General features: G+C 48.0%; 7 protein-coding genes across 7 annotated transcripts; 5 read left to right on the top strand and 2 right to left on the bottom strand.

Moving 5' to 3' along the window:
• Positions 1-1000: 1000 nt before the first annotated feature.
• On the top strand, positions 1001-1842 carry DFJ58DRAFT_734927 (uncharacterized protein; the record flags this gene model as incomplete). Its single annotated transcript, XM_041386555.1, has 5 exons — positions 1001-1054; positions 1105-1131; positions 1188-1243; positions 1345-1561; positions 1630-1842. The coding sequence occupies 5 exons, from the start codon at positions 1001-1003 to the stop codon at positions 1840-1842; spliced, it is 567 nt and encodes a 188-aa protein (XP_041237066.1).
• Positions 1843-4411: 2569 nt separating this feature from the next.
• On the top strand, positions 4412-7978 carry DFJ58DRAFT_669638 (P-loop containing nucleoside triphosphate hydrolase protein; the record flags this gene model as incomplete). Its single annotated transcript, XM_041382801.1, has 10 exons — positions 4412-4864; positions 4922-5082; positions 5263-5411; positions 5466-5999; positions 6056-6297; positions 6354-6609; positions 6798-7109; positions 7255-7457; positions 7519-7660; positions 7743-7978. The coding sequence occupies 10 exons, from the start codon at positions 4412-4414 to the stop codon at positions 7976-7978; spliced, it is 2688 nt and encodes an 895-aa protein (XP_041237067.1).
• Positions 7979-9171: 1193 nt separating this feature from the next.
• Positions 9172-9513, bottom strand: DFJ58DRAFT_669626 (uncharacterized protein; the record flags this gene model as incomplete). Its single annotated transcript, XM_041382798.1, has 1 exon — positions 9172-9513. A coding segment is annotated over one exon (342 nt), but the record flags the coding sequence as incomplete, so codon positions are not given.
• A 4287-nt stretch (positions 9514-13800) lies between these two features.
• Positions 13801-14059, top strand: DFJ58DRAFT_611040 (uncharacterized protein; the record flags this gene model as incomplete). The annotated part of the gene is made up of 2 exons (XM_041380885.1): positions 13801-13884; positions 13952-14059. Coding segments are annotated over 2 exons (192 nt in total), but the record flags the coding sequence as incomplete, so codon positions are not given.
• Positions 14060-15071: 1012 nt separating this feature from the next.
• Positions 15072-18111, top strand: DFJ58DRAFT_864990 (P-loop containing nucleoside triphosphate hydrolase protein; the record flags this gene model as incomplete). Its single annotated transcript, XM_041394142.1, has 11 exons — positions 15072-15126; positions 15183-15384; positions 15434-15475; positions 15551-15664; positions 15712-15727; positions 15781-15934; positions 15987-16140; positions 16191-16512; positions 16634-16998; positions 17749-17841; positions 17898-18111. The coding sequence occupies 11 exons, from the start codon at positions 15072-15074 to the stop codon at positions 18109-18111; spliced, it is 1731 nt and encodes a 576-aa protein (XP_041237070.1).
• A 2193-nt stretch (positions 18112-20304) lies between these two features.
• On the top strand, positions 20305-20553 carry DFJ58DRAFT_611768 (uncharacterized protein; the record flags this gene model as incomplete). Its single annotated transcript, XM_041380900.1, has 2 exons — positions 20305-20370; positions 20422-20553. Coding segments are annotated over 2 exons (198 nt in total), but the record flags the coding sequence as incomplete, so codon positions are not given.
• Positions 20554-20951: 398 nt separating this feature from the next.
• DFJ58DRAFT_719087 (P-loop containing nucleoside triphosphate hydrolase protein) lies at positions 20952-23068 on the bottom strand (the record flags this gene model as incomplete). The annotated part of the gene is made up of 10 exons (XM_041384565.1): positions 20952-21057; positions 21103-21251; positions 21277-21320; positions 21372-21414; positions 21442-21742; positions 21814-22001; positions 22063-22174; positions 22255-22404; positions 22571-22758; positions 23045-23068. 10 exons carry the CDS (start codon positions 23066-23068, stop codon positions 20952-20954), a joined length of 1305 nt encoding a protein of 434 aa, XP_041237072.1.
• Between the last annotated feature and the right edge of the window lie 363 nt (positions 23069-23431).

A 23431-nucleotide genomic window follows, 5' to 3' on the forward strand; every position in this document is an offset into this window, starting at 1 on the left:
AGTGAAATTATTTCCGCGACTCGGAGTTGCCTCAAAGCTGCAAGAGGCTGAGGGGTTATGCATTATGGCTAACAGCTCGCCAGATCATCGGAGACAACGCCTGCAGACTTGAATTTGCGCTTACGTCAGCGATTTTCGGTCAAATCAAGATCATTGGCTGCCAACTCCACTAGGGGAATTGATCGATAAATTTAATGCGGCTCGTTGCGTTCCCATGCGGCCATGCCACGATGGATGCCTGAACAGTGAATGCGCAGGAAGCCATCTCTAGAAAGCATAGTCATGCTAGAGAAGAAACGGGAATGCAAGACGCGCAAAATCCATGATGCCTGACGATCACATTCGCAAAGCATTTTCATTCTTTGGACAACAAGACGGCAAGATCATGACGCTCGACCATTGCGCTCCTAGACGTATCATGCTAATTATTCCATGCGCTGGCGAAAGCAAGCGCATCAGCAGTTACCCATGGCTTTACCACTCAACTGAATATAACAACCGAACAGTTGAATTTACCATAATAACTTGAAGCAAGTAAGCACGTTACTAAGATAGAATTCAGAGGATGCAGCAACTTTCTGTTACAATTATGTGACTGCGCGAAATGCGGTGAGCACGAGCAAGTGATAACTAATAGTATTCCAGCCTCAGGCCTCATGCAATGAGTTGACTTGGACGTCAGAATCCAGATTCAGAAAAAAAACATCTTGCGCGTCATATGGCCCGATTAGTATATTCGACACTGCCACTTGGCACCAGATCGCCACTAGCTGGGTATCTTCGATGCGCAGTCTCAAGAGCATCTCTACGCCATTTCCTTGTCTCAGAACGACTGTTTCCTTGTCAGTACATCTGGGGCAGCGTATTTGTGGAATCTCGACACAAACTTCCCAGTCGGACCTCCCCTTTGTGATCAGCATAACAGGTCTAGTGTGCTATATGCAGCCTTTTCCGCCGATGGAAAAGTGCTAGTTACTGGCAGTGACAACAATGTCTACGCATGGGATATTCAGGCTATCCTGGCCTTGAAGACCTTCTCCTACCTATTCCTGATGTAAGTCTCACAGCTCTTCAGTCCCATCCACACTAATCTCCCACATGCAGGAGGCACCTGCAAAGTCGCCAATAAACGTACGTGACGTGTTTTTTATTGTTTTCAACCATTCTACATAAGGTCATCACTCTAGAGCAATGCTACGCCTACGCGGCGTTCACCCATTCCTACCTGCCGAATGCCCCCAAGGTTTTTTGATGATGCTCTAGGCCACATTCATATGAGTCATTTGCGTTTTTGGAATCGGTCCTTGATCTCACCTCTTGCAATCAATTCTCCACGTCCCGTAGCGTTCATCACCATTCCTCCCATCGCATTCTTGCACCCTCTATAGGCAGTCCGCGCGCGCTCCTCGCCCGCATTCCATCGCTTTTCCATCGCCCTCACTCCCACGCAGACGAAGCAACGGAACTCCAACAGGCACAAAAGCAAGGGATCTTCTCTCAACTAGGTCCTTGCAGTGTCAAAGTCGCTGCTGTACGGGATAAAAAGGTATTCATTCCTCGCGTGCGTTTTCATTCACCGTAGCTCAATAATTCCTCTGTGGCCTTTGTCTGTTACTCCGCGGCCAAAAGAAACGCAGCAGCAGAGCGGCCAATCGCATGGCCAGGGGGTCGTCATCGCAATCTCAGCCTGCTGCTACTTCAACGTCCGCAACGCAAACTACTCCAAATGGTAGCGCTCAGGCTACCACGCTAGGTGCGCCAACCATACGGTCCGCGACTGCTCATGTTGTTGGCTCGTCTCGTACTTTTGATTTGTTGCGCACCTCTCCCAAGCGCCGATAGTCATTAATACCGCAGCATACGAAACCTACTCCATCTTTTGTATCTCTATTTCTTTCGCCGCGTCTTGCACTACTCCGCCAATTGTATTTTTTCCGTCGTGAGACTCGTGCAACGCGCAGTATCTGCTAACAGAACGGTTCCGTAAGGAGAGCTCGCGATTTCCAAGCCGTGCGTCCTCTGCTTTAATCTATTCGCATTAGATAAGCTTCATACTACAGATAACTCGGCGGATGGGCCAATCGATTAAAACTTCCCTCGTTGCCCTGCGGATTTCTCACCAGCTACGTCAATATGAGAACTGATACTTGAGCAAGTGCGGCGGGAGATGGTGTGAATATCAAGGCAGCAGGGTGAGCGTTAGCCAAGGTACCTTGGAAGCATTGCCCTGGATTCGGTCATAACGACAATGTTAGACGCGAACATTTGGAGCGTCCCCTAAAGCAGACGCAAATACTAGACCAAACGGCTTCACAAAAACTTCTGACTGCAAAAGCGCATGCAAAAGGCGGAAAGTTTACCCTCTGTCACTGCGGCATTGCATCTAACGCCAATCACTCAAACATTCACAAGCCGCATTACTAGCGGCAATAGCTATTGCAAGGACTTGGGCGGATTTGGGCGAAGGTTCTGCGAGTACCGCGCATCAGGGAAACGTAATTTATGCTCCGTAGGGTTCAGCGCTTGAGGCCGAAGGTTCGGTTCGTCGCGGCTTCAAGTGGTCTCCGGCTGATGACTCTGAAGATGATCATCTCGCGGAATCACGCGTAAGTACTTACGTCCTTTAGCAAGCAATGCTGATTGTGATATACTATATATGTCTACTAGAGTAAAAAAAGGCGCTGATCCCAAAGCTATGCATATGCCCAGATTCTTTTTTCAATATAATCTTTTTCAAATGTATTTACTAAGGTTATGATTAGAATCAGGAACTGAATCAGAGACTTTTGCATATTTAGAATTTGAAATTATGGTTAAACTATGCTGCCAAGTATAAATTTTATACCTTTTCAGAAAGTTATGTATCTCATTAGTGCCAGTTACAGGAGTTAATTTAATATAAGGACTTTTCTCAGGATTGTGCAGATATGCAATGCTAATACTACTTGCAAGGATGCTTGCAAGTTTGAAAGAGTATGCAGTGTTACTTGAGCAGAGAGCATATGTGATCCTTGATTGCGAATGAGGCTTCTATTCCAATGATTGGAATTTTGATTGCCCTCAATGTCTGAGTTTGCATACTATGCCGCCATTCAGCTGTCAAGCTGTGGCAAAACTAAATATATTCAGCCATCAGATAGAATATATTCTATGTTGATTTTGCTTCTCAGGCTTCTATTTCAACAATTAAAATTTGGAAGCCTGTCAGTCTGCTCAAATACCTTGATCCGCCTTGATCTGCCTTGCAGAAGCCCATCAATCTGCTTAAATTTGTTGATTGCCCTCAATGTCTGAGTTTGCATACTATGCCGCCATTCAGCTGTCAAGCTGTGGCAAACTAAATATTCAGCCATCAGATAGAATATATTCTATGTTGATTTTGCTTCTCAGGCTTCTATTTCAACAATTAAAATTTGGAAGCCTGTCAGTCTGCTCAAATACCTTGATCCGCCTTGATCTGCCTTGCAGAAGCCCATCAATCTGCTTAAATTTGTTGATTGCCCTCAATGTCTGAGTTTGCATACTATGCCGCCATTCAGCTGTCAAGCTGTGGCAAACTAAATATTCAGCCATCAGATAGAATATATTCTATGTTGATTTTGCTTCTCAGGCTTCTATTTCAACAATTAAAATTTGGAAGCCTGTCAGTCTGCTCAAATACCTTGATCCGCCTTGATCTGCCTTGCAGAAGCCCATCAATCTGCTTAAATTTGTTGATTGCCCTCAATGTCTGAGTTTGTATACTACTTTGCTGCCATTCAGCTGTCAAGCTGTGGCAAACTAAATATTCAGCCATCAGATGGAATATATTCTATTTTGCTTCTCAGGCTTCTATTTCAACAATTGAAATTTGGAAGCCCGTCAAGAAGCCTATCAATCTGCCCAGTTTGCATACTACTACTCCGCCATCATTCAGCTGCCAAGCTGTAAATATAATTCAGATAGAATATATTATAAAAAAACCCAAGAAACCTCATTCGCCCTGATAATTAGTGAATGGCACTGGAGTCTATGGAAAATACCCAATGCAGGCATTAAATACTCCCCAAATATCCTTTTCAAGTACTCTGCATAGCAGGCTTGTATGTATCATTAATTGCAACAATACACCTAATAGAATAGACTAGAACGCTATATTCACTATTATACTTTGTATCTCATTTACAAGAAAAACAGTAAAAATATCTGCAAATGAGGCTCTCACCTCTGCCGTGACTGAGGTAATGCTGGGACCTTACCATAGGAGCCAAACAATCTCTGAGTAATGATAAGTCATGTATCGCTACTCTGGTCCTCGGAGCTTGGCAAAGTTCAGAGGGTATAAAAAGGCCACAAGTATGCTATAGTGAATGGCTCAACTCCATATCAAAAATCACAAACGCCTTTCTCACAAATAATGCCTACAATTACTATGCCTGGCGCTCTTCTGGCACTCAGCTCACCATCTCATGCTGAAGAGCCTTCTTTTGTGGATGCTCCAGATGAGCAGTTTGCTGTCAGCACTGGTAGGCCACAAGCTGGCAGTATCCCTTGGTGTTGGCCTGCCTGGCAACAACGTACTGGGTTTAGTTCACCTCCCTTTTCCAGCCAAGTTGCAGAGGACACTCCCAGCATTTGGAAATCACCTGAGGCTAACCAGGCTGTCTGGACCTTTATTTCCAATTTCTGGGCTGTGGAAGATTCTATGCAGGTGGATTATATCAAAAAAGAGCGTCCCGATAATGATACCAAAGGTCGGGAACTATGGCTTGATTTTTTCCGTTGCAAATGGGCAGACTGGAAAATAAACAGTGCTGTTGATGCAGTTCTTGTTGAACGTAGTCTTGACCCATATTCCATTATGAAGAGAATGAGATTAGCAAATGTGAGATTTCTCTACTTTTGTTTCTATAGTATTCCATACTCAACAACTACTTACTAGCTACCTGATCTAGCTACCTCGCAAGTTGCATTGGCCTATCCTGGCCTTGCAGAGGTGCTTTTTGGCATTGATGCTTTTACTGAGGATGGCATTGCTCTTAAGGAGCCAGTACGGCGCTTCCTTGATACTCTTATTACACACCATTGGGCAAGAAATAGGAAGTCTATTGGACGAGAAAGGGGAAGACTTGGAAAGTTGAAGAAAAAAATTGATGATACATGGCAAGGTGAGCTTTTATTATTTTCTTCTTTTTATATGCAAGTTCCTAATACCTAATTCGTATATCCAGAATTCTTGTCTCTTGCAGAGCAAAACAAATATCTGGATGCTGAATGCATTAGGACCTGGCTAAAGGATGTCGAGGGGCTTACCAAAATTCTTACCCGATATCGTGATCAAGAGTCTCTGCAGCAGCTTTCCGAACAGCAAGAAACTCTTAGCAACCTCCTTGATGGTTTAGGGATAGATATAAAGGGTGGAAGCAAATTACGTGCGTTGATATTTGACGTTTTTACTTACATCTTCTCACTTTCTTCTGAGGTAGGTCTACCTAAGCCTCTACGTCAAGCACTTTCATTCCTAGCAACTCAGCAAGATATAACACTACTTGCTGCCTCTATTCAAGATCAGTTGAAACTTTGCGATCCCAATACTGTCCCAGAGGATTCAATACCTGAATTTGACCCCGATGCTACTAATGATTGTGACTTTGGGTGGTCTGAAGGTGTAGAGGAATTTAAAAGTATGTCAGAGGATAACCTTTGGACTGTCCTTGGACTTCCAGAAAAGCGCATACCATTCTTTAACGCTTTGCAAGACCCATATGGCAATTGCGACCCATGGACTGAAGATGGCCAAAATTGGTTGAAAGATCCTGCAAATGGTGAGCCACTTGCTCTCCGCTGGCATCAGCTTGTAGGTCTGGCCAAGATGGTAAAGAACGCATTTGAGGGAAAGCCCATTCTGCTTATGGATGATGTTGGGCTAGGCAAGACTATCCAGGTCACTGCCTTAATTGCCTTACTGGCATTTTATCGAGAATTCTATACGATACACAACTGCTTTCCAGGGAGATTAGGTAGGCCTCTCTGGTCAAAGTCTAATAGGGCGCAGGACTGATCTCAATTCAATTAGCTGCCAAGCAGTGGAGAAACAATGATGACTCCCCCAATATTCCTGATCTTCCTATCATACTGGTCATCCCGCCAAATCTTATCTCCCAATTTACCTCAGAGTTGCACCGATTTCTCCAACGAGGAAGTTTTGACATCCTACCATATCTAGCTACTTGGAATAGTAGGCAATCCTGGTGGCAAGATATTTGGAGCAGGTCAATCCAGCCAGAAGGACGTCGAATCATCATCACTACGCCCAAGGTATGAAGATATTTTTATTTTCTCTCCATGCAGCTCAACATCACTTTTTGCTCCAGGCCTTAGAATCTGACTTTGACCGCATTTTGGAAGCAAATAACCTTTACCCATCCAAGAGTCCACGACAGAAAGCCAACTATGCTACAGATGCACCAACAACAGCTTATGGGCATCATTTCTTGTTATGCTCTGTGGATGAGGCCCATAACCAAAGAAACATCAGAAAGGGTTACTGGGCAATTTTTTCCCTTCGTGAGCGATCTCTGTCAATGGTTGCCATGACAGCAACACCAATCACCTCTGGACCACTGGTGAGTTAAGAGCATGCTATTAAATCATTTGTTCACTTAGTAATATGTTTTCTTTATTCACATAGGACGCATGGAATATTGGACGATACCTAGGCCTTGAGCTATTCAGCAGCATTTATGATGATCAAGCCCTAAAAATGCAACGTCAACTTCGCACTGCTGCTGCAAAAGATCGCAAGCGCTTCAAACAAGGCGACCGCATCAGCAAGATAATTATTGGAACAGTAAAAGGCAATGCTGACATTGAGGTTCCAAGTCTATACCGTAGTCAGATGCTGACCTGGATCAATGACATCCGCAAGAGATTTTCTGGCATTGTCATACGTCGCACTATTTGGTCTGTGGACAATCAGGGAGTCAGGATCTCAGGCTTGGCTCCATTCAAGGAGCATAATCTTCTGGTGGAGCTGTACGACCATGAGGTGGATAATCTTGAGCTCATTGCCAAGGAATTAGTTGAAGAAGGTGGTACCAGAGCAGCAAAGTTTGCTGCAGGCTCTGTGCGTTTTCTTTTATTGATTTATACATTTGCTAATGAAATTTCCCAAGGATTTCTATGTGCGTGTCCGCAGAGCCTTGTTGCACCCAAGCTGCAATACAGGATATCTGTGGACAAATCCAACTAATTTGGATGAGTGGAAGATGACAGCCTCACGCAAACTAGATGTTCTTGCACAAGTAATTCTATGGCATCAAAAGCATGACAACCGTCAGCCTCTATGCGTTGTGGACAATAAACTTGTTGCATCATCCTCAGATCCTGGCAGCATCACTGGCATTGTTGATCCTATCATTCCTGATAAAATTCTGGTCTACTGCGCATTCCCATCCAGCTATACCCAGGTGACAAAGGTGTCTAATTATTGTTATTTGAGCTTCTGGAAATTTAGTGATGGTAATTTTTGATCTGCAGGTTCTGGAGCTCCACGGCATTCTGACTCTACAGATCTATGGCAAATTATCACTTTCAGCAAGAACAAATATCATTACAAAATTCAAGAATAGTGGTCCTGATGGTCCTCGCGTCTTGATTATATCTAATATTGGGCTTACTGGTCTGAATTTGCCTTGCGCAAATATATTGATAATTGTAGTGAGCGTCTGCTTTAGTTTGTTGTTTTCTTCTGTAGCTTATAGATCCTGAACTACAGGACTCTCTTTGGTCAGCTACAGATGAAGGGCAACTAATTGGACGCATCTATCGGCCCCCCCAATCAAAGGCAGTGCATATTTACCGAATTGTTGCTGCAAACACTCAGGATGTCTTTCTGAACAACATCTCCTTCAGCAAGGCAGCCATTCTGGATGCATTTACTGGAGCCACCCCAAGCTTACGTATGTATTGGCTTGCCCTGCTGCAGTTCAAAAACTAATTTAACATTATGCAGGCTCTTTGTTCAGCAATGAGGAGGAAGCTGAGGAAACAAGCCAACTTTCAGAGATTGACGACATCCCTGCTAAGAAGGCAAAGTCAAAGGCAAAGACCCCAAAAGCTAGCTCTGCAAAGAAAGGTCGCAAAGCTCAAGGTAAGGTTGCTTCCAGCCTTATTGTCAACAATGAGCTTGAGGACTTGACGTTGATTGCTCCTGTGAGAATTCTATTTTGTATGCTATATTTGTCAAAGCTTACTTGATGCGCATTCAGGAGGGCCAGCAGCCTGAGAGGGCTATTGTTGGCACAAAGAGCATTATGGAGAATGCTCAGGTGGATGCTGACGGTGGATGCCAGAATGAGGCTATCACTGACTGCACTAGTGGAGCAGAAAAGGAATCTCCTCAAGCTGATATACAAGTTGACCAATTGCAAGGGCCCAAAGATGCGACAATAATGCTTCCCCTCAAGCGGCCAGCAGATTCTGGCAATGATGAACGAGGGACGAAAGCTCAAAAATCAAAATCGGGCGAGGACATCTCTGCACTTCTTGCGCAGATGGAGCAGAGAGGCATGGCCATCGACTTTGAACAGTTTTGCGCTTTCTTTAAATCTCTACCAAGTAAGCATTACTTCTACAGTCCATTGTAAATTGGCCTTAATTGCTTTCGCATTACAGATTCATCACAGAATGGAGGCCACGAGTTAGCATCTTTTGTTCCAGGGTTGGGGGCAGCCTCTGAGCTTTCAAAGCCAGCGCCATTGAACTCTAGCAAAAAGTAGGGGATGAGATCGTTCCTTAGCTACCTTTATGATTTATTCTCGTTTGCATGCATTTTGCAATACTCTTACATTGACCAATGGGAGGAGCTGTCAAATAGATGTTCTTGGACGCGCAATCAGATAAAAGGACAATTAATCAGTCGGCCTCTTGTCGATCCATCGAGCGAAATGGAATAAGTAATGACGTAGCGGAACTTCGAACCAAACTATAACGATAACGTACCCTTCCACCGCTCAGCAATATCTTGACCTCGGAAAACTTCGCGCAGGGCTTCTTGTATGTCTTCGACATATACGAAGCGGATTCCTATCTTGACGCTTTCTGGGACGTTCTCTTCGACGTTGGCCGACGAGCGATATCTCGCTAGTCATGGCTGATGAACAAAAAGGCGAGGCGCTGGAAATAATAAATCTAACGTACCGATGTCTGGATGGATCTTGGTCTCGGTAAAGAGTTGAGACTCGACGGAGTAGGTGCGCTAGTAGCCATAGCTGGGACTTGTTCAGGGAAGGCGGTTTCGCCAAGGTCGAGGATGGGTTTCAGCGCAGCCTTCCAATAGATCTGCAGCGCGTGTGAGCTATGCATATAATACGCTGGCGTAATCCCCGCCCTGTCAATACGTTTCTTCAGATTCCACGCGCCGATCTCTCGGTAGTAGTACTTGATGAGCGAGTCGATGGTGGAGGGCTCGAGGACAATGTCGTCGTTCTTCAAGCCTGACGCTTCCTTTGCCTGCGGTCCGAGATACTTTTCGGCAATAACTCATTTCTCCTCGGAGGCATATCTGCTGATTGTGACTTCAAGGACCTCCAAGTGATCGAGGAGAGGCTCTAGGATCGCGACAAGGTTATTAGCTAAAAGATGCGTAGGCGTAAGTGCGGGAAACGCGCGATATCCGGACAACCCACCTGCGCAGACGAACCGAACTCATGGCAAGTCCGCAGGGACGTCCGCGCTGAGAAGGTCAGAAGGATGAATATACGTCATGCAGAAGCGAAGTGATGGAAAACGCTCACTAGCGATCCAAGAATCAGTCGTTTTGGTCGCATGCGCCTCCGAAGCAGCGCGATCATTTTATTGAGTTCATTGTCAAGGACCTTCCAGACACCCTCCGGCATCTTCAACAAGGCGGCTTGCTCCTTGAATTTTCAATGAGCTCGTCCTCCCCGTCTTATTCCACACGGAGCGCCTTTTTGATCCCCTTGAGCTGCTCAATCCGACCGCCCCACTAGTACAGCGCGACTGACTTGGGCTTAAACTCTGTAGCGCAGTGCCCATTTTTCGACGTCGAGCAACGCCGCTCGAGTTGCATCCACATACTGACTACGCTGAGCGATTGATCTTATTTTTCTTGCGCTCAAATATTTGTCCATTGAAGCGCTTTGAGTTCCTTGAAAAAAGAGCAAGAGCCATAAACCATCAGCTTGCAATCAAAAGGCATAAAGCCTTCCAAAGCATGAGCTTGCGGGAGGCGTCCCAGAATAGGCTGGAGATAGCGCCGTAGGAAATGACAATCAGCGGCAGAGCGACTTCGGGATTTAAAAGTCGAGCTCAGTCGTCCTTTGCGTAAAATCGGGGGGATGGAGCGTGAAGCAAGCGCGGAGGGGAGCCTAACGGTACAAACGACGACTGCCTTCAGATTTTGCATTGCAATTTTACATCAGCAGCTCCAAGCGTCCGATTGTTGAAGTCAGGAATGAAGAGCCGCTTGCTAACAAAAAATTGGGCAAGCTTGATTGCGGCATCAAACTACCCTACGGGGTTGTTTTGCATCAGCGGCACCAGGCGTCTGATTGTTGAAGTCGGGAATGGAGCGCCGCTTGCTAATAAAAAATTGCGCAAGCTTGATTGGGGCATCAAACTACCCTAAGGCTATACTCGGAAAAAGATTTGGAAGTTATCCGCCGTGGGCGTTCAAGGCGAATCTACAGCCTCTGCAGAGAACGCAGCTCAATCTACGATCGCTTGAGCTCGGGTAGTCGACGCAATAGGGGCCTGGGAGCGAGTTGACGCAAATGAGCGAAGGGGAAGTAGATTTCGAAGTTATCCGCTCAGGACGCTCAAGGCCAATCTATGGCCTTTGCAGAAGCCAATCTATGGCCTCTGCAGAGAACGTCGCTCAATCTATGAGGGCCTCAGGGCCGGCGAGCGGATGAAGGCCATTCCGCCGCGATTCAGCGTTATTTATAAGCTGCGATGTATATTACCTAAGCCCCGAAAACAACTCCATTTTCACAAATTGTTCATCATCATCGATAGTATGCGCCGATCGCAGCAATTTCTTTTCGCTCGTCTATCAAATATGTTATTGATCTAATGAATCTCAAGCTACCGCGTAACAAGAGACGACGCGGGTAAGGGGTCAAGAATGGACCCTAAAGAGTTGCCAACGATCGAGCTTGCTGGCATCGGCGATGCGGAGACTTGCAGAGAACTCGGGTAAGCTTACACAACCTCTATAAGGTTCGACGTGAGATGAAGCGGTAGGCGGAGCTGCGGGGACTCATGCGGCTGCTGATGCAAGCGTCAGAAGGCCCGAGTTTATAATCTTCCAAGCGTTGAGGCGAGAGCCGATGGCCGCCATGATCAATAAGCAACCGCGGAGGATGCAACCGTCGGGCCCCGCGCTGAATAGAAACTGGAGAGAAATGCGGAAGGCTTACCGATGGCGCGAAGCTGCGATGTCCATTCCACTTTAGAGATCTTTGAGAAGATCTCTTGGCGTCAAAACTAGACGTCGAAAGTTAGAAAGAAAGTGAACCGAGTTCTGGAAACGCTCAACCTGATCTTGAGAACTCCTCCAAGGCCAACGTACGCAACACCTCCCGCGACAACTAGACAAGCCGAGCGGGATGCGCAGATTCGGTCTTAAGGCACGCAGCGATCATTCTAAAAGACGCCTTCATAGTCATAGCGAATATGAATAGGAAGAAGATCCGGTATCTGCATTCAGCAAGACGCAACAGCTGCGTCAAATGCAGGACTCACGAGAATCGAGATGCCTTTCTCTGAAGGTCGACGAGGAGGTTATAGAATAATTGCTAACGCAGCTTGGATAACGAATCTGAGCGGAATATCTACATTGTCGGCGCTCCCGGCCGGTAAACTTGTATATAGTCAGGAGAAGAAAAGTCAACGCTCTGACCTGTTTGGGATTGTAGTAGACCCCATCGTCAAGCACCAGCGATGCAAACCCGTCCTCGATTTCATCGATGTCACTAGCCACCCGGGCGACGGATAGCGACAGCGGAAGGAGCCTTCGCGCACGAGCATCTTGCAACGCTGTCATTGAAAGACCTAATGAAGGTTCAACAAGAGTAAGCGACTCGTCTCCGTTGCACCGAGGCCGCAATGAATCAGTAGATGCATGACTCCATCGTCGTGACTGTATGTCCGGTTGGCATGCTGCATCTTTTTCGAGGTTGCCGTGAATTTGTCGGAAAACGCGAATTCCTTCAAGGTTGCGGCGGCGCCCTTATCTTCGATGAGAAGGCTGCGTATGCCTCATACAAGCTTTACGGTTCAAACGTATCAGACATTTGCGTCGGGCAAAGTCGAACAAGTTTCTCCTTACTTTTCATCCTGGGGAGCTCGACCAAATTACGTTCTGCGATAGGTTTTCGGCGCTCAAGGTGAGCCTCGATGATGGGCTGGGTTTTTCTGGGTCTTCGTAGAGGTCGTGGCTCCATTGAGCGTCTGGGTCGCCTTGTGAAGAAAGTCGGAGTGGGGCGCGGCGGGCGTGATGAAAAGAAAAAGAATGCGGGCGCGAGAGAGGTTATTCTTTTGACGGGTAGGCTAAGGAAAGGCGTACGCTTGTATGGGGGGTGAGCGACCGCCTGATTTTGCGCGGACGCCTATGGAGAGGGCTCCGACTCCGTTGTCTATTGGGACGTTTAGGAGGGACGTCTCAGCAAATATCGAGTTGATGTGTGTAAATGAATTTATACTATATAGCGCCTTGAAGGATAGACTGAGAGGCGGGCTTAAGACTGGGGCCGAGACTCAGATCTAGAGTCGCGCCGTAAACCTCAAATTGTGCTTTAAGGACGGACTTTAAGGACGAGCTCACTTTAAGGACAGACTTTAAGGACGAGCTCATTTTAAGGACGGACTTTAAGGACGAGCTCATTTTAAGGACGGACTTTAAGGACAAGCGCGCTTTAAGGACGGACTTGGTAGGCATGCTCTTAGTAAGCGCGGCCATCTTCTAGTAGAAACGTGCTAGTACGCCACATATCCCTGTTTCCCCGTACGCTTCCATAATAGAAGGAAGGTGTCAAAGCTTTGCTTGATCCATCACTCCATCAATCACGTCCAACTTATAGATCATCCTGAATGGTTCATTGGCGAACGATCTTGAAGGTGCGAGCGTCAGCCTTTCAAGTTATCGGTGACTAACCGAGGAGCAGCGCAAGTTAAATGTTAATCGCAACCGTTGTTCGAGCCATCCGTCAAAGCGAGGACGGACCCATATTCCCCCCCCTCTTCACTAGGGCTTCTCGTGGGACAGTGCAGTGAGTCTTTTCACTACTCCAACTATTCCGACCATGATGCATTCCCTACCTTCGCGTTGGATTGTCGCAGGAAATACCCCATAGGTGCCTGCGGTCCATAACCCAAGTTGTACTACTCATATATACATACCTTTTTTCACAGCCGGGGGCTGCATCCACCGAAGCAGTGCGGAAGATGTACACGCAAAGCTTCCAGGTGGGTACTCCCTGACCGGCCTTGTAAACTCAGAGACGGACGCAGGAGCTGCTCTCACAGGGTGGGCTGTATCGCCCCATGTCAAAAAGTACGTTTGATTTATTTCTCTTGAAATCGATGTCTTACAAAGATCTATCGCTTAGTGCTATCAAAGCATCAACGTTGGCGCCAAACATCAAAGGGGGCGCCAGTCCTCTGCCTGCGTCGCTTGTCTCTCCCTCCGCAAGTCCACCAATTGAGAGTTTCAACAGACGTATTATTTCTATCTGGAGTGCGCTGCAGGTAATTAACTTGGGATTCGCTAGGCGAGCGGCCTATCACCCCGATAATGATATCCATCCCACGTGCGACTTGGTCAAGTCATCGTTCAGGTTACTCCCCGAACCTTTCTTTTCATCGCCGTCCTATCTCAACGTTATCGAGATAATGAGTAAAGCGCATTCCATCAACGGTCTTTTTCAACGCTCACGTTCTTGCGGAGCTCGAGAATCTTAAATCGCGGCTTGCGCGTATCCGGAGCGTTGCGCACGGGCTTCCTCAGGCAAACTTTGACCTTTTGAAGAGGATCGCCGAACATCTCGATAGGTGAGTTTTTGCGCTTGTTTCTTTTGTCAGCTGAACGATATTGATACTTATCCTCCAGTATAGGGAACGCAACGAAAAACGCTTGCAATCGTTTCAGCTCCAACTTCCTTCGCGCACCACAGAATGACTTCGCCCTCATGTTGTCGAACGCGGGACATACCCACAAACCCGTGAAAGCCCTGATCGCGGAGTGACGCCGCTCATCGTTCCTACAAGTACGTCGATACTTGCTGTTCTGAATCTGAATTTTGAACACATGGCAGACGGTAGACAGTCGGGCGCATAGGCCGCCCATATCGCAGTACTTGCCTTGTTCGAAGAAGCAGGCAAGGCCATAATATTTGCAAGTTTAGGGTTAGGGCTTATCCACATATAGAAATCCGTCCCAGGACGGACCCTAACACTAATTCCGTTGGCCTCGAATCTCCTGCACTAAGGAACGGCGACCTTCTTGCCCCGCTCCAGTGCACCAGCTGCAACTACAACTACATCGTCTGCTGCCCCACCAAGCCTCGGGCTGGCGCTCTACACTCTCAGCTCCCGCTTCCTACCACTTCCAACCAACCAACCAACCAACCATTTCAATTATATCATCCGAGCTCAAAGTTCAGCGCAGTGAACTATTTGGCTAGCTCGCAGAATTGCTCCCACGTCGCGTGTTGCCCGAGGACTATAGGAAGGCAGAACGAAAGACTCTAATATTCTCTCAGGTTCGTCCCTATGAGTCATGGCTTCAAATAAAGAGTTTCGAACCTTACCCCCGTATAGTTCACGCAGATACTCGAAATCCTTCAAGCGATTTCGAAGCTGAAGGCTTTTCAACTTCCAATCATGACTGGCTCCATTGCCGTAGATGTGCGCGCGCTTTGACCTTGTGGTTAACAACGTTTGCGATAGTAACTAATTACTCGCACGTACAAGATCGACCAAGGCGCGCGCCATGTACTAGAACGCACATGATGGCGGCGTTGCTGATCCATTCATATCAGCGTTGAGCTGCCCTGAAGTTCGTTAATATGCCAAAGACCAAAAACTTTCTTTTTCAGATCAACGCGTCCGTCATTGCCCGCGGTGAGCAAGATCCTGCTGATGATCGCATATTGATCTAATATGTATTACCTACGCAGTCGATCGCGGAAAGTCCACCCTCGCCCACGCCCTCATCCCAAAGGTTATTATTGCTGCAGTGACAGCTGGTGATATGCGGCTTGCAGACTCACAAGACGATGGAAAAGAGCATGGCATCACGATCAAATCGACAGCCATCTCCATATACTTCGAAATGGAAAAGGAAGATGTCGAAATTATTAAGCAGAAGACTGAAGGCAGGTCTTCAATTTAAATTTCGCGAAATCTTGCTAATGAAATATTACTTCAGGCAACGACTCGGAGTTCTTGATCGACTCGATCGACTCACCTGGTCATGACAAGTCACGGCCCGCTCTCCGCATCCAACTGACGGCGCTCTGGTTGTCGTCGCCGACTGTATCGAAAGTGTACAGACGGAGACGGCGCTTCATCAAGCGCGTATGGTGCATATCAAACCTGTCGTTATCATCAACAAGGTCGACCGCGCTTTACTTGGGCTCCAAATTTCAGAAGAGGACTTGTACCGGTCGTACCAGCGTACCAGCGACTGCCCTTTGTGACGTCCAGGTCTTCCCAAGCGAGGGTATAGTTACTTTCGGTTCAGGTCACCATGAATAGGCTTTCACCCTCTACCAGTTCGCTGGTCGCTTCGGTGCGCATAAAGACAAGCTTTTGGCTAGACTCTGGGGTGATAACTACTTCAACTCTGCCGCTCGCAAGTGGGGTACGAAGGCCTCCGATGCCAAGGTCAACACGTTCGTCCTCAATCCCATATTCATGATTTTCGATGGTTGGTCCCATTTATGAGAATCTCGATGTCAAACTGACGTTTGACCAGCAAGATCTCGAAGGCAATGCTCTCCTCAAGGTCGTCATGCGCAAGTTCTTGCCCGCTGGCGACTCCCTCCTGGAGACGACAATTATCAACCTTTCTTCCCCCGCCTCTGCTCAACGCAGCTGCGTTAAGACGCTCTACGAAGGTCTCAGCGATGATGAGTCTGCCATTGGTATCAGGGACTGTAATTCCAAGACCCTACCTGTCAAAGACGGCGCCCACTTCGGATAAGGGACGCCTGCGGTCTTGCGTTCTCCGGTACCGTTCGTTCTGGTCCCGAGATCCATATCCAGGGCCCCGACTACGAGCCTGGAAATAAGGCTGACTTATTCGTCAAGTCAGTCCAGTACACGGCGCTCATGATGGGTCATTACATGGAGTCTATTCAAGATCGCCCTACCGGTAACTTCTGCGGTCTCGTCAGTATTGACCAGTTCTTGCTCAAAAGCGGAACTATCATCACCTCTGTGACTGCACATGACGCGAGGGTCATGAAGTTTTCCGCGTCTACTGCCGTGGAGGTTGCTGTTGAGGTCAAGAACGTGGCTGATTGACCCAAGCTCAGCGTCGAAGGTCTCAAGCATCTATCGAAGTCCGACCCATGTATCCAGGCTTGCGCCAGGACAGAAGCGCCCTCTTAAGGCGACTGAATAGTGTCCTCGTTCCGCTTCTCCGTTTCTTCCGGTTCCTTCGGAGAAGTCGCAATCTCATGACCGCGCCCAGGCCGGAGTTCCTCTCAAGATCTCTGAATGTATCGTCGGTTTCGGCGGGACTGTCAAGGCTGAGTCCTCAATCGTGGGGCCCTTGTCCAAGTCGCAGAACAAACGCAATCATCTCCACCCGGTCCCCACGGCTATCGAGGCGCCTCCCAGGTCAAATATTAAAGATACCAACATCCGCGTCATGATCTTGTCTAGGGACGCTACCTCAATAATCCCAACTGCCCAGGATGCGACTCCAAGCGCGCAACTAATATTTCCTAATGCTGCGCAAGTGGAGTTAAATCCATATTGCGGGATGTAAGCTACGCGTTACAGCTCTCAGCATCAGAATGTCAGACTGCATTGATCGCTCACGATAGTAAGGGGGCAAAGAACTGCGGCGTCGTTTTGACCAGAAAGATTATGGTAGCGATACTCGTTGAAACATCCGATTCCCTTTGATCCGCAGAGCGCTACTCTTCCTGGAAAAGAGCCGACTAGCGGCCGCTTGACCGCGATCGCATCTGGAGACAATAATATTTTTTTAAATCCAGCAACCTGCTACTCGACATATTAGCGATATCCGATATCATCATTAATTACATCATGATATCATCTTCAGTATTCCGCTTCTGCCCGATCGCGGTACTGCCACGGCTATCATGCACAAGAAGATGGGAAACGACAAAGGAAAGGCGAAGGATCAGGCTGATGTCGTTGAAATTGATTGATCCGTTTAATGCATTTGGTCGCCACATTGACTGTTCCGCACATCATACACTTGGTCGCCCGCGGGTGAACCGTACTACCTGCGGGTTGACCCACGGGTGACCGTACCCGCGATGCTCTGACCCTTGTGGGTACGGGTAGGCCTCTGAAAGTTTCAGTACCCGCGTGTCGGGCGCGGGTATGACCCGCGTCGACCCACGTCATACCCTAGAAAGTGGCCTACGCAGCGCATTTTAAGATCTACGAAAAGGCCTTTAATGTGGGAGTATGGGAGGCAGCAGATCCAGGGCCATGGCTAGGACGCGCGATTGTTTGGAAGCTCAACGTTTTACCCCATAGGGATGGGCTGGATGGCGGCCCCATGGCAATACTTTGCTTGGGTGGCTTTTCAGGGGGCGAGGCATACTTCACCGATCTCAAGCTCAAACTCCCGTATGTTTTAAATCTAGCTTCAACTTTCCATTAATACTTAATAATGCTGTTATTAGGTACAGGTCGGGAGATGTGCTAATTTTTAGCGCAGGGGACCTCTACCACGCCGTCGGTCCTTGGAAGGCTGAAGGTGGAGTTACGGCTAGGGGCATCACGCCAGGGCGCATTGGAAACGTTTTTTTCTCTCCAGCTCATTCCCTCCAAGCGTTAAAGGATAAGAGTGCTGGTTGGATGAAAAGCACTGCCGGGGGAGCCTTTTCTGAGTCCTAGAGAATGTTCGAGGGTAAATTTGAGCCTAGGAAAAATTAAGGTTGTGAAATTTGATTATTCATTACGGCGCCATCAATATTATTATTGACAGCTACCTATCATAATGGCGCTCGGCAGCAGTCGGCAGCGCAAGCGATCCTTCCTTTGGATCGTATCAGAGAAACGGAGAGGCCCGAGGGAAAATACGCCCGCTCGTACCTTTCTGCCCGCAAGGCTCTACTTCTAGAGTCGGGGAATACTTTGCAATGTCCTATCAACGCTCGCAAAATTACTCGCCGGCCGCGAAGATATCTGCATGGACAAAATTGTTGTAGATCTCGTTGGACGTAGTGGCGTAAGAAACGCGTCTGTACTGTTTGGGGTCGCTTCGGGTGGAGGAACGCAGAGAGTGGCTAACATAGTCAGCAATGCCGTAGGATGACAGACCGGGAGGTGCAGAGGAGAATGTTGAACGCGCCCAGAAAAGGACAAAGAAGTGACGTCGCTCGTGAAACTCAAGGAATGCTGCGGCTGATGGGAGACTCAGTAAAAAAACATGGGAGGGGATGAGACGCACAGCAGTTGATATACCCGTCGTCCTTCATTCCCATACCTACATGAATCTTCTTTCGAAACTGGTTGTTCGGATGGTTGTTCGAGGGAACGCACAATTTGAATCAAAATCGACCTTTTACCATATCTAGTTCCTCCCTGCAGTATCATTTTTTTTTGGCAGATATACGGTGTGCCGAGAGTGATGACTCGGACATAAGAGTGCAGATCTCAGCAGGTGTGAAGAGCTTGGCACTTCCGAGGGGCAGACGCTGCCAAACTGCAAAATCAAACCCCAGGCGAGCGCCGTGCAAAGAAACTTCAGGGGATTCTGGCAAGATGGGGGTTAGACAGAGGTACACGTTTGAGGAGCGGAAGAAGGACGATATTCGAGACCAAAGACTAGGATAGAGCAGAAAGAAATCACGGCTGGCGTACCACCCGATGATGGCGTTTGCGTATTTGAACGTCTCAAGACTGCAGTATTTGGGATCTTCAGGACCGAGGATATCGTGGGTCTAATTCGGATGGCGTTCGTTTTGACAAATGAACGGTCGGGAAGAGAACTTGAAAGTATTAGAAAAGATGGGTAGCAATTTGTTTTGATGAACGATGCTTCAAGCGACCGTCGCGCACGTCGTACGCAGCACTGACCTGCGTGCGATTTCTTTGTTACGAATTAGGTAATTTAATTTATCTGTATCACGTGCATGCAGGTAGGGCTTGTCGCGACAATGTCGCCGATGGCCCGATGCCAATGCTCATGCACATTGCATGCATGCTCTATGGGATGCTTTCCTTCACAAATTTGCAAGTACCAAGAGCTGCGTTGAGCTATTAATGTGCTTTTTTATCGAACTCTTTCTTCCCCCGCCTCTCCCGCCTCCAATCAGACCCAGAAGCTTTCACGCCAACATGTATGTTTGTGGATGCTTTCCTTCACAAATTCGCAAGTACCGAGAGCTGCGTTAAGCTATCAATGTGCTTTTCTCATTGTTGCCTGCGATAAAAGGCCGCAGGGAGTGGAATTCTGGAGTTTTATTTGGTTTGCGGCGGTCAAAGATGAATGACCGTCTCTCAATTTCAATTTCTCATGTTGATATGATAGGCTTCGTCGCCTATGGCTATCTCGGTGGGCGCGTGCTATTTACTAGAGCGCTTGGACTGTCTTTGCTTTGTCAGTTAGCTCAGGATCGTCTCTTGGTGATTACTTTTGCGAGTTACTTTTGGCACGCGAGCATTGATGGGCCTGAAATTCAGGTAAGGAGGGTCCTTTTGTCCACATTGCGAGTTGCATAGGCAACGTCGTCAGTCGTTATCATAGCAAGTATGAAAACAATCACGATGAAGGTTAATTTTCAGCGTTCAAGTTTCTTTCCACGCTCATCTTTTTCTCCAGCCGAACATCGTGAGTGTTTATAATCTCTTCCCCGAATGCTGTACTGTACAGGCAGTAAAAACGCAAGGGAAAGGTGGAAATCGATATATCATCTTGCCCCTCACATCTTCGATGAACAACCCGTCCAACATCTCGCTTGACGCGGCTGACATCGCCCTGCCAGCCTACTACCAAGATGTCATAATCGGTCGAGCAGCATTCAATGTGCGTGAATGATTGACGTGGCTATAGGCTTGGCTGAACTTCTCGTTTAGCTGGTTACAGGAGAAGATACGATTCCAGGAGAGTTCTATTACGAGCCGGCGAACTTGAATGATATCGTAGCTGAAGTTGGCGTCGTAGACTTTATTCTAACCTGGTTATTGATTTCTGCGGTGCAGCCCTTCCCCACCAGCTTCCTGCAAACCGGCAATAGTCTTCCACTTACTATTCAAGGAGATTCTGCGAGTACCCCATTTGCATCACTCCAGCCGGCGCGTGAAGGCGTGACTTCGACGACTAGCGTCGCGGGTAAACGTAATCACGTCCGTCCACCCTTTATCGCTCATGGAAGTCGCAGGCTTGAACGACGCTCCGATTATCCCCACTTTATACCCTGAAACCACCCTAGTCGCTCGCGACCAACGAAATTAATCTCAGCTTCAATGTACGTGCAATTTCACGCGCGCTTTAGATATACAACTCATACTGCGCAAGGTTACAAACACTCTCGACCGTCGGAGAATTACTGGATCGCGGCCAAAAATCGCATCGTCATTATTGTCTATTGCAAATAACGCCTGACAGATGTCAACGAGTATCGCTACCATAATCTTTCTGGTCAAAACGACGCCGCAGTTCTTTGCCCCCTTACTATCGTGAGCGATCAATGCAGTCTGACATTCTGATGCTGAGAGCTGTAACGCGTAGCTTACATCCCGCAATATGGATTTAACTCCACTTGCGCAGCATTAGGAAATATTAGTTGCGCGCTTGGAGTCGCATCCTGGGCAGTTGGGATTATTGAGGTAGCGTCCCTAGACAAGATCATGACGCGGATGTTGGTATCTTTAATATTTGACCTGGGAGGCGCCTCGATAGCCGTGGGGACCGGGTGGAGATGATTGCGTTTGTTCTGCGACTTGGACAAGGGCCCCACGATTGAGGACTCAGCCTTGACAGTCCCGCCGAAACCGACGATACATTCAGAGATCTTGAGAGGAACTCCGGCCTGGGCGCGGTCATGAGATTGCGACTTCTCCGAAGGAACCGGAAGAAACGGAGAAGCGGAACGAGGACACTATTCAGTCGCCTTAAGAGGGCGCTTCTGTCCTGGCGCAAGCCTGGATACATGGGTCGGACTTCGATAGATGCTTGAGACCTTCGACGCTGAGCTTGGGTCAATCAGCCACGTTCTTGACCTCAACAGCAACCTCCACGGCAGTAGACGCGGAAAACTTCATGACCCTCGCGTCATGTGCAGTCACAGAGGTGATGATAGTTCCGCTTTTGAGCAAGAACTGGTCAATACTGACGAGACCGCAGAAGTTACCGGTAGGGCGATCTTGAATAGACTCCATGTAATGACCCATCATGAGCGCCGTGTACTGGACTGACTTGACGAATAAGTCAGCCTTATTTCCAGGCTCGTAGTCGGGGCCCTGGATATGGATCTCGGGACCAGAACGAACGGTACCGGAGAACGCAAGACCGCAGGCGTCCCTTATCCGAAGTGGGCGCCGTCTTTGACAGGTAGGGTCTTGGAATTACAGTCCCTGATACCAATGGCAGACTCATCATCGCTGAGACCTTCGTAGAGCGTCTTAACGCAGCTGCGTTGAGCAGAGGCGGGGGAAGAAAGGTTGATAATTGTCGTCTCCAGGAGGGAGTCGCCAGCGGGCAAGAACTTGCGCATGACGACCTTGAGGAGAGCATTGCCTTCGAGATCTTGCTGGTCAAACGTCAGTTTGACATCGAGATTCTCATAAATGGGACCAACCATCGAAAATCATGAATATGGGATTGAGGACGAACGTGTTGACCTTGGCATCGGAGGCCTTCGTACCCCACTTGCGAGCGGCAGAGTTGAAGTAGTTTATCACCCCAGAGTCTAGCCAAAAGCTTGTCTTTATGCGCACCGAAGCGACCAGCGAACTGGTAGAGGGTGAAAGCCTATTCATGGTGACCTGAACCGAAAGTAACTATACCCTCGCTTGGGAAGACCTGGACGTCACAAAGGGCAGTCGCTGGTACGCTGGTACGACCGGTACAAGTCCTCTTCTGAAATTTGGAGCCCAAGTAAAGCGCGGTCGACCTTGTTGATGATAACGACAGGTTTGATATGCACCATACGCGCTTGATGAAGCGCCGTCTCCGTCTGTACACTTTCGATACAGTCGGCGACGACAACCAGAGCGCCGTCAGTTGGATGCGGAGAGCGGGCCGTGACTTGTCATGACCAGGTGAGTCGATCGAGTCGATCAAGAACTCCGAGTCGTTGCCTGAAGTAATATTTCATTAGCAAGATTTCGCGAAATTTAAATTGAAGACCTGCCTTCAGTCTTCTGCTTAATAATTTCGACATCTTCCTTTTCCATTTCGAAGTATATGGAGATGGCTGTCGATTTGATCGTGATGCCATGCTCTTTTCCATCGTCTTGTGAGTCTGCAAGCCGCATATCACCAGCTGTCACTGCAGCAATAATAACCTTTGGGATGAGGGCGTGGGCGAGGGTGGACTTTCCGCGATCGACTGCGTAGGTAATACATATTAGATCAATATGCGATCATCAGCAGGATCTTGCTCACCGCGGGCAATGACGGACGCGTTGATCTGAAAAAGAAAGTTTTTGGTCTTTGGCATATTAACGAACTTCAGGGCAGCTCAACGCTGATATGAATGGATCAGCAACGCCGCCATCATGTGCGTTCTAGTACATGGCGCGCGCCTTGGTCGATCTTGTACGTGCGAGTAATTAGTTACTATCGCAAACGTTGTTAACCACAAGGTCAAAGCGCGCGCACATCTACGGCAATGGAGCCAGTCATGATTGGAAGTTGAAAAGCCTTCAGCTTCGAAATCGCTTGAAGGATTTCGAGTATCTGCGTGAACTATACGGGGGTAAGGTTCGAAACTCTTTATTTGAAGCCATGACTCATAGGGACGAACCTGAGAGAATATTAGAGTCTTTCGTTCTGCCTTCCTATAGTCCTCGGGCAACACGCGACGTGGGAGCAATTCTGCGAGCTAGCCAAATAGTTCACTGCGCTGAACTTTGAGCTCGGATGATATAATTGAAATGGTTGGTTGGTTGGTTGGTTGGAAGTGGTAGGAAGCGGGAGCTGAGAGTGTAGAGCGCCAGCCCGAGGCTTGGTGGGGCAGCAGACGATGTAGTTGTAGTTGCAGCTGGT

The sequence above is a fragment of the Suillus subalutaceus genome, assembly GCF_016647625.1.
Source record: "Suillus subalutaceus strain FC151 chromosome Unknown DFJ58scaffold_193, whole genome shotgun sequence".
Taxonomy (NCBI): Eukaryota; Fungi; Basidiomycota; class Agaricomycetes; order Boletales; family Suillaceae; genus Suillus; species Suillus subalutaceus.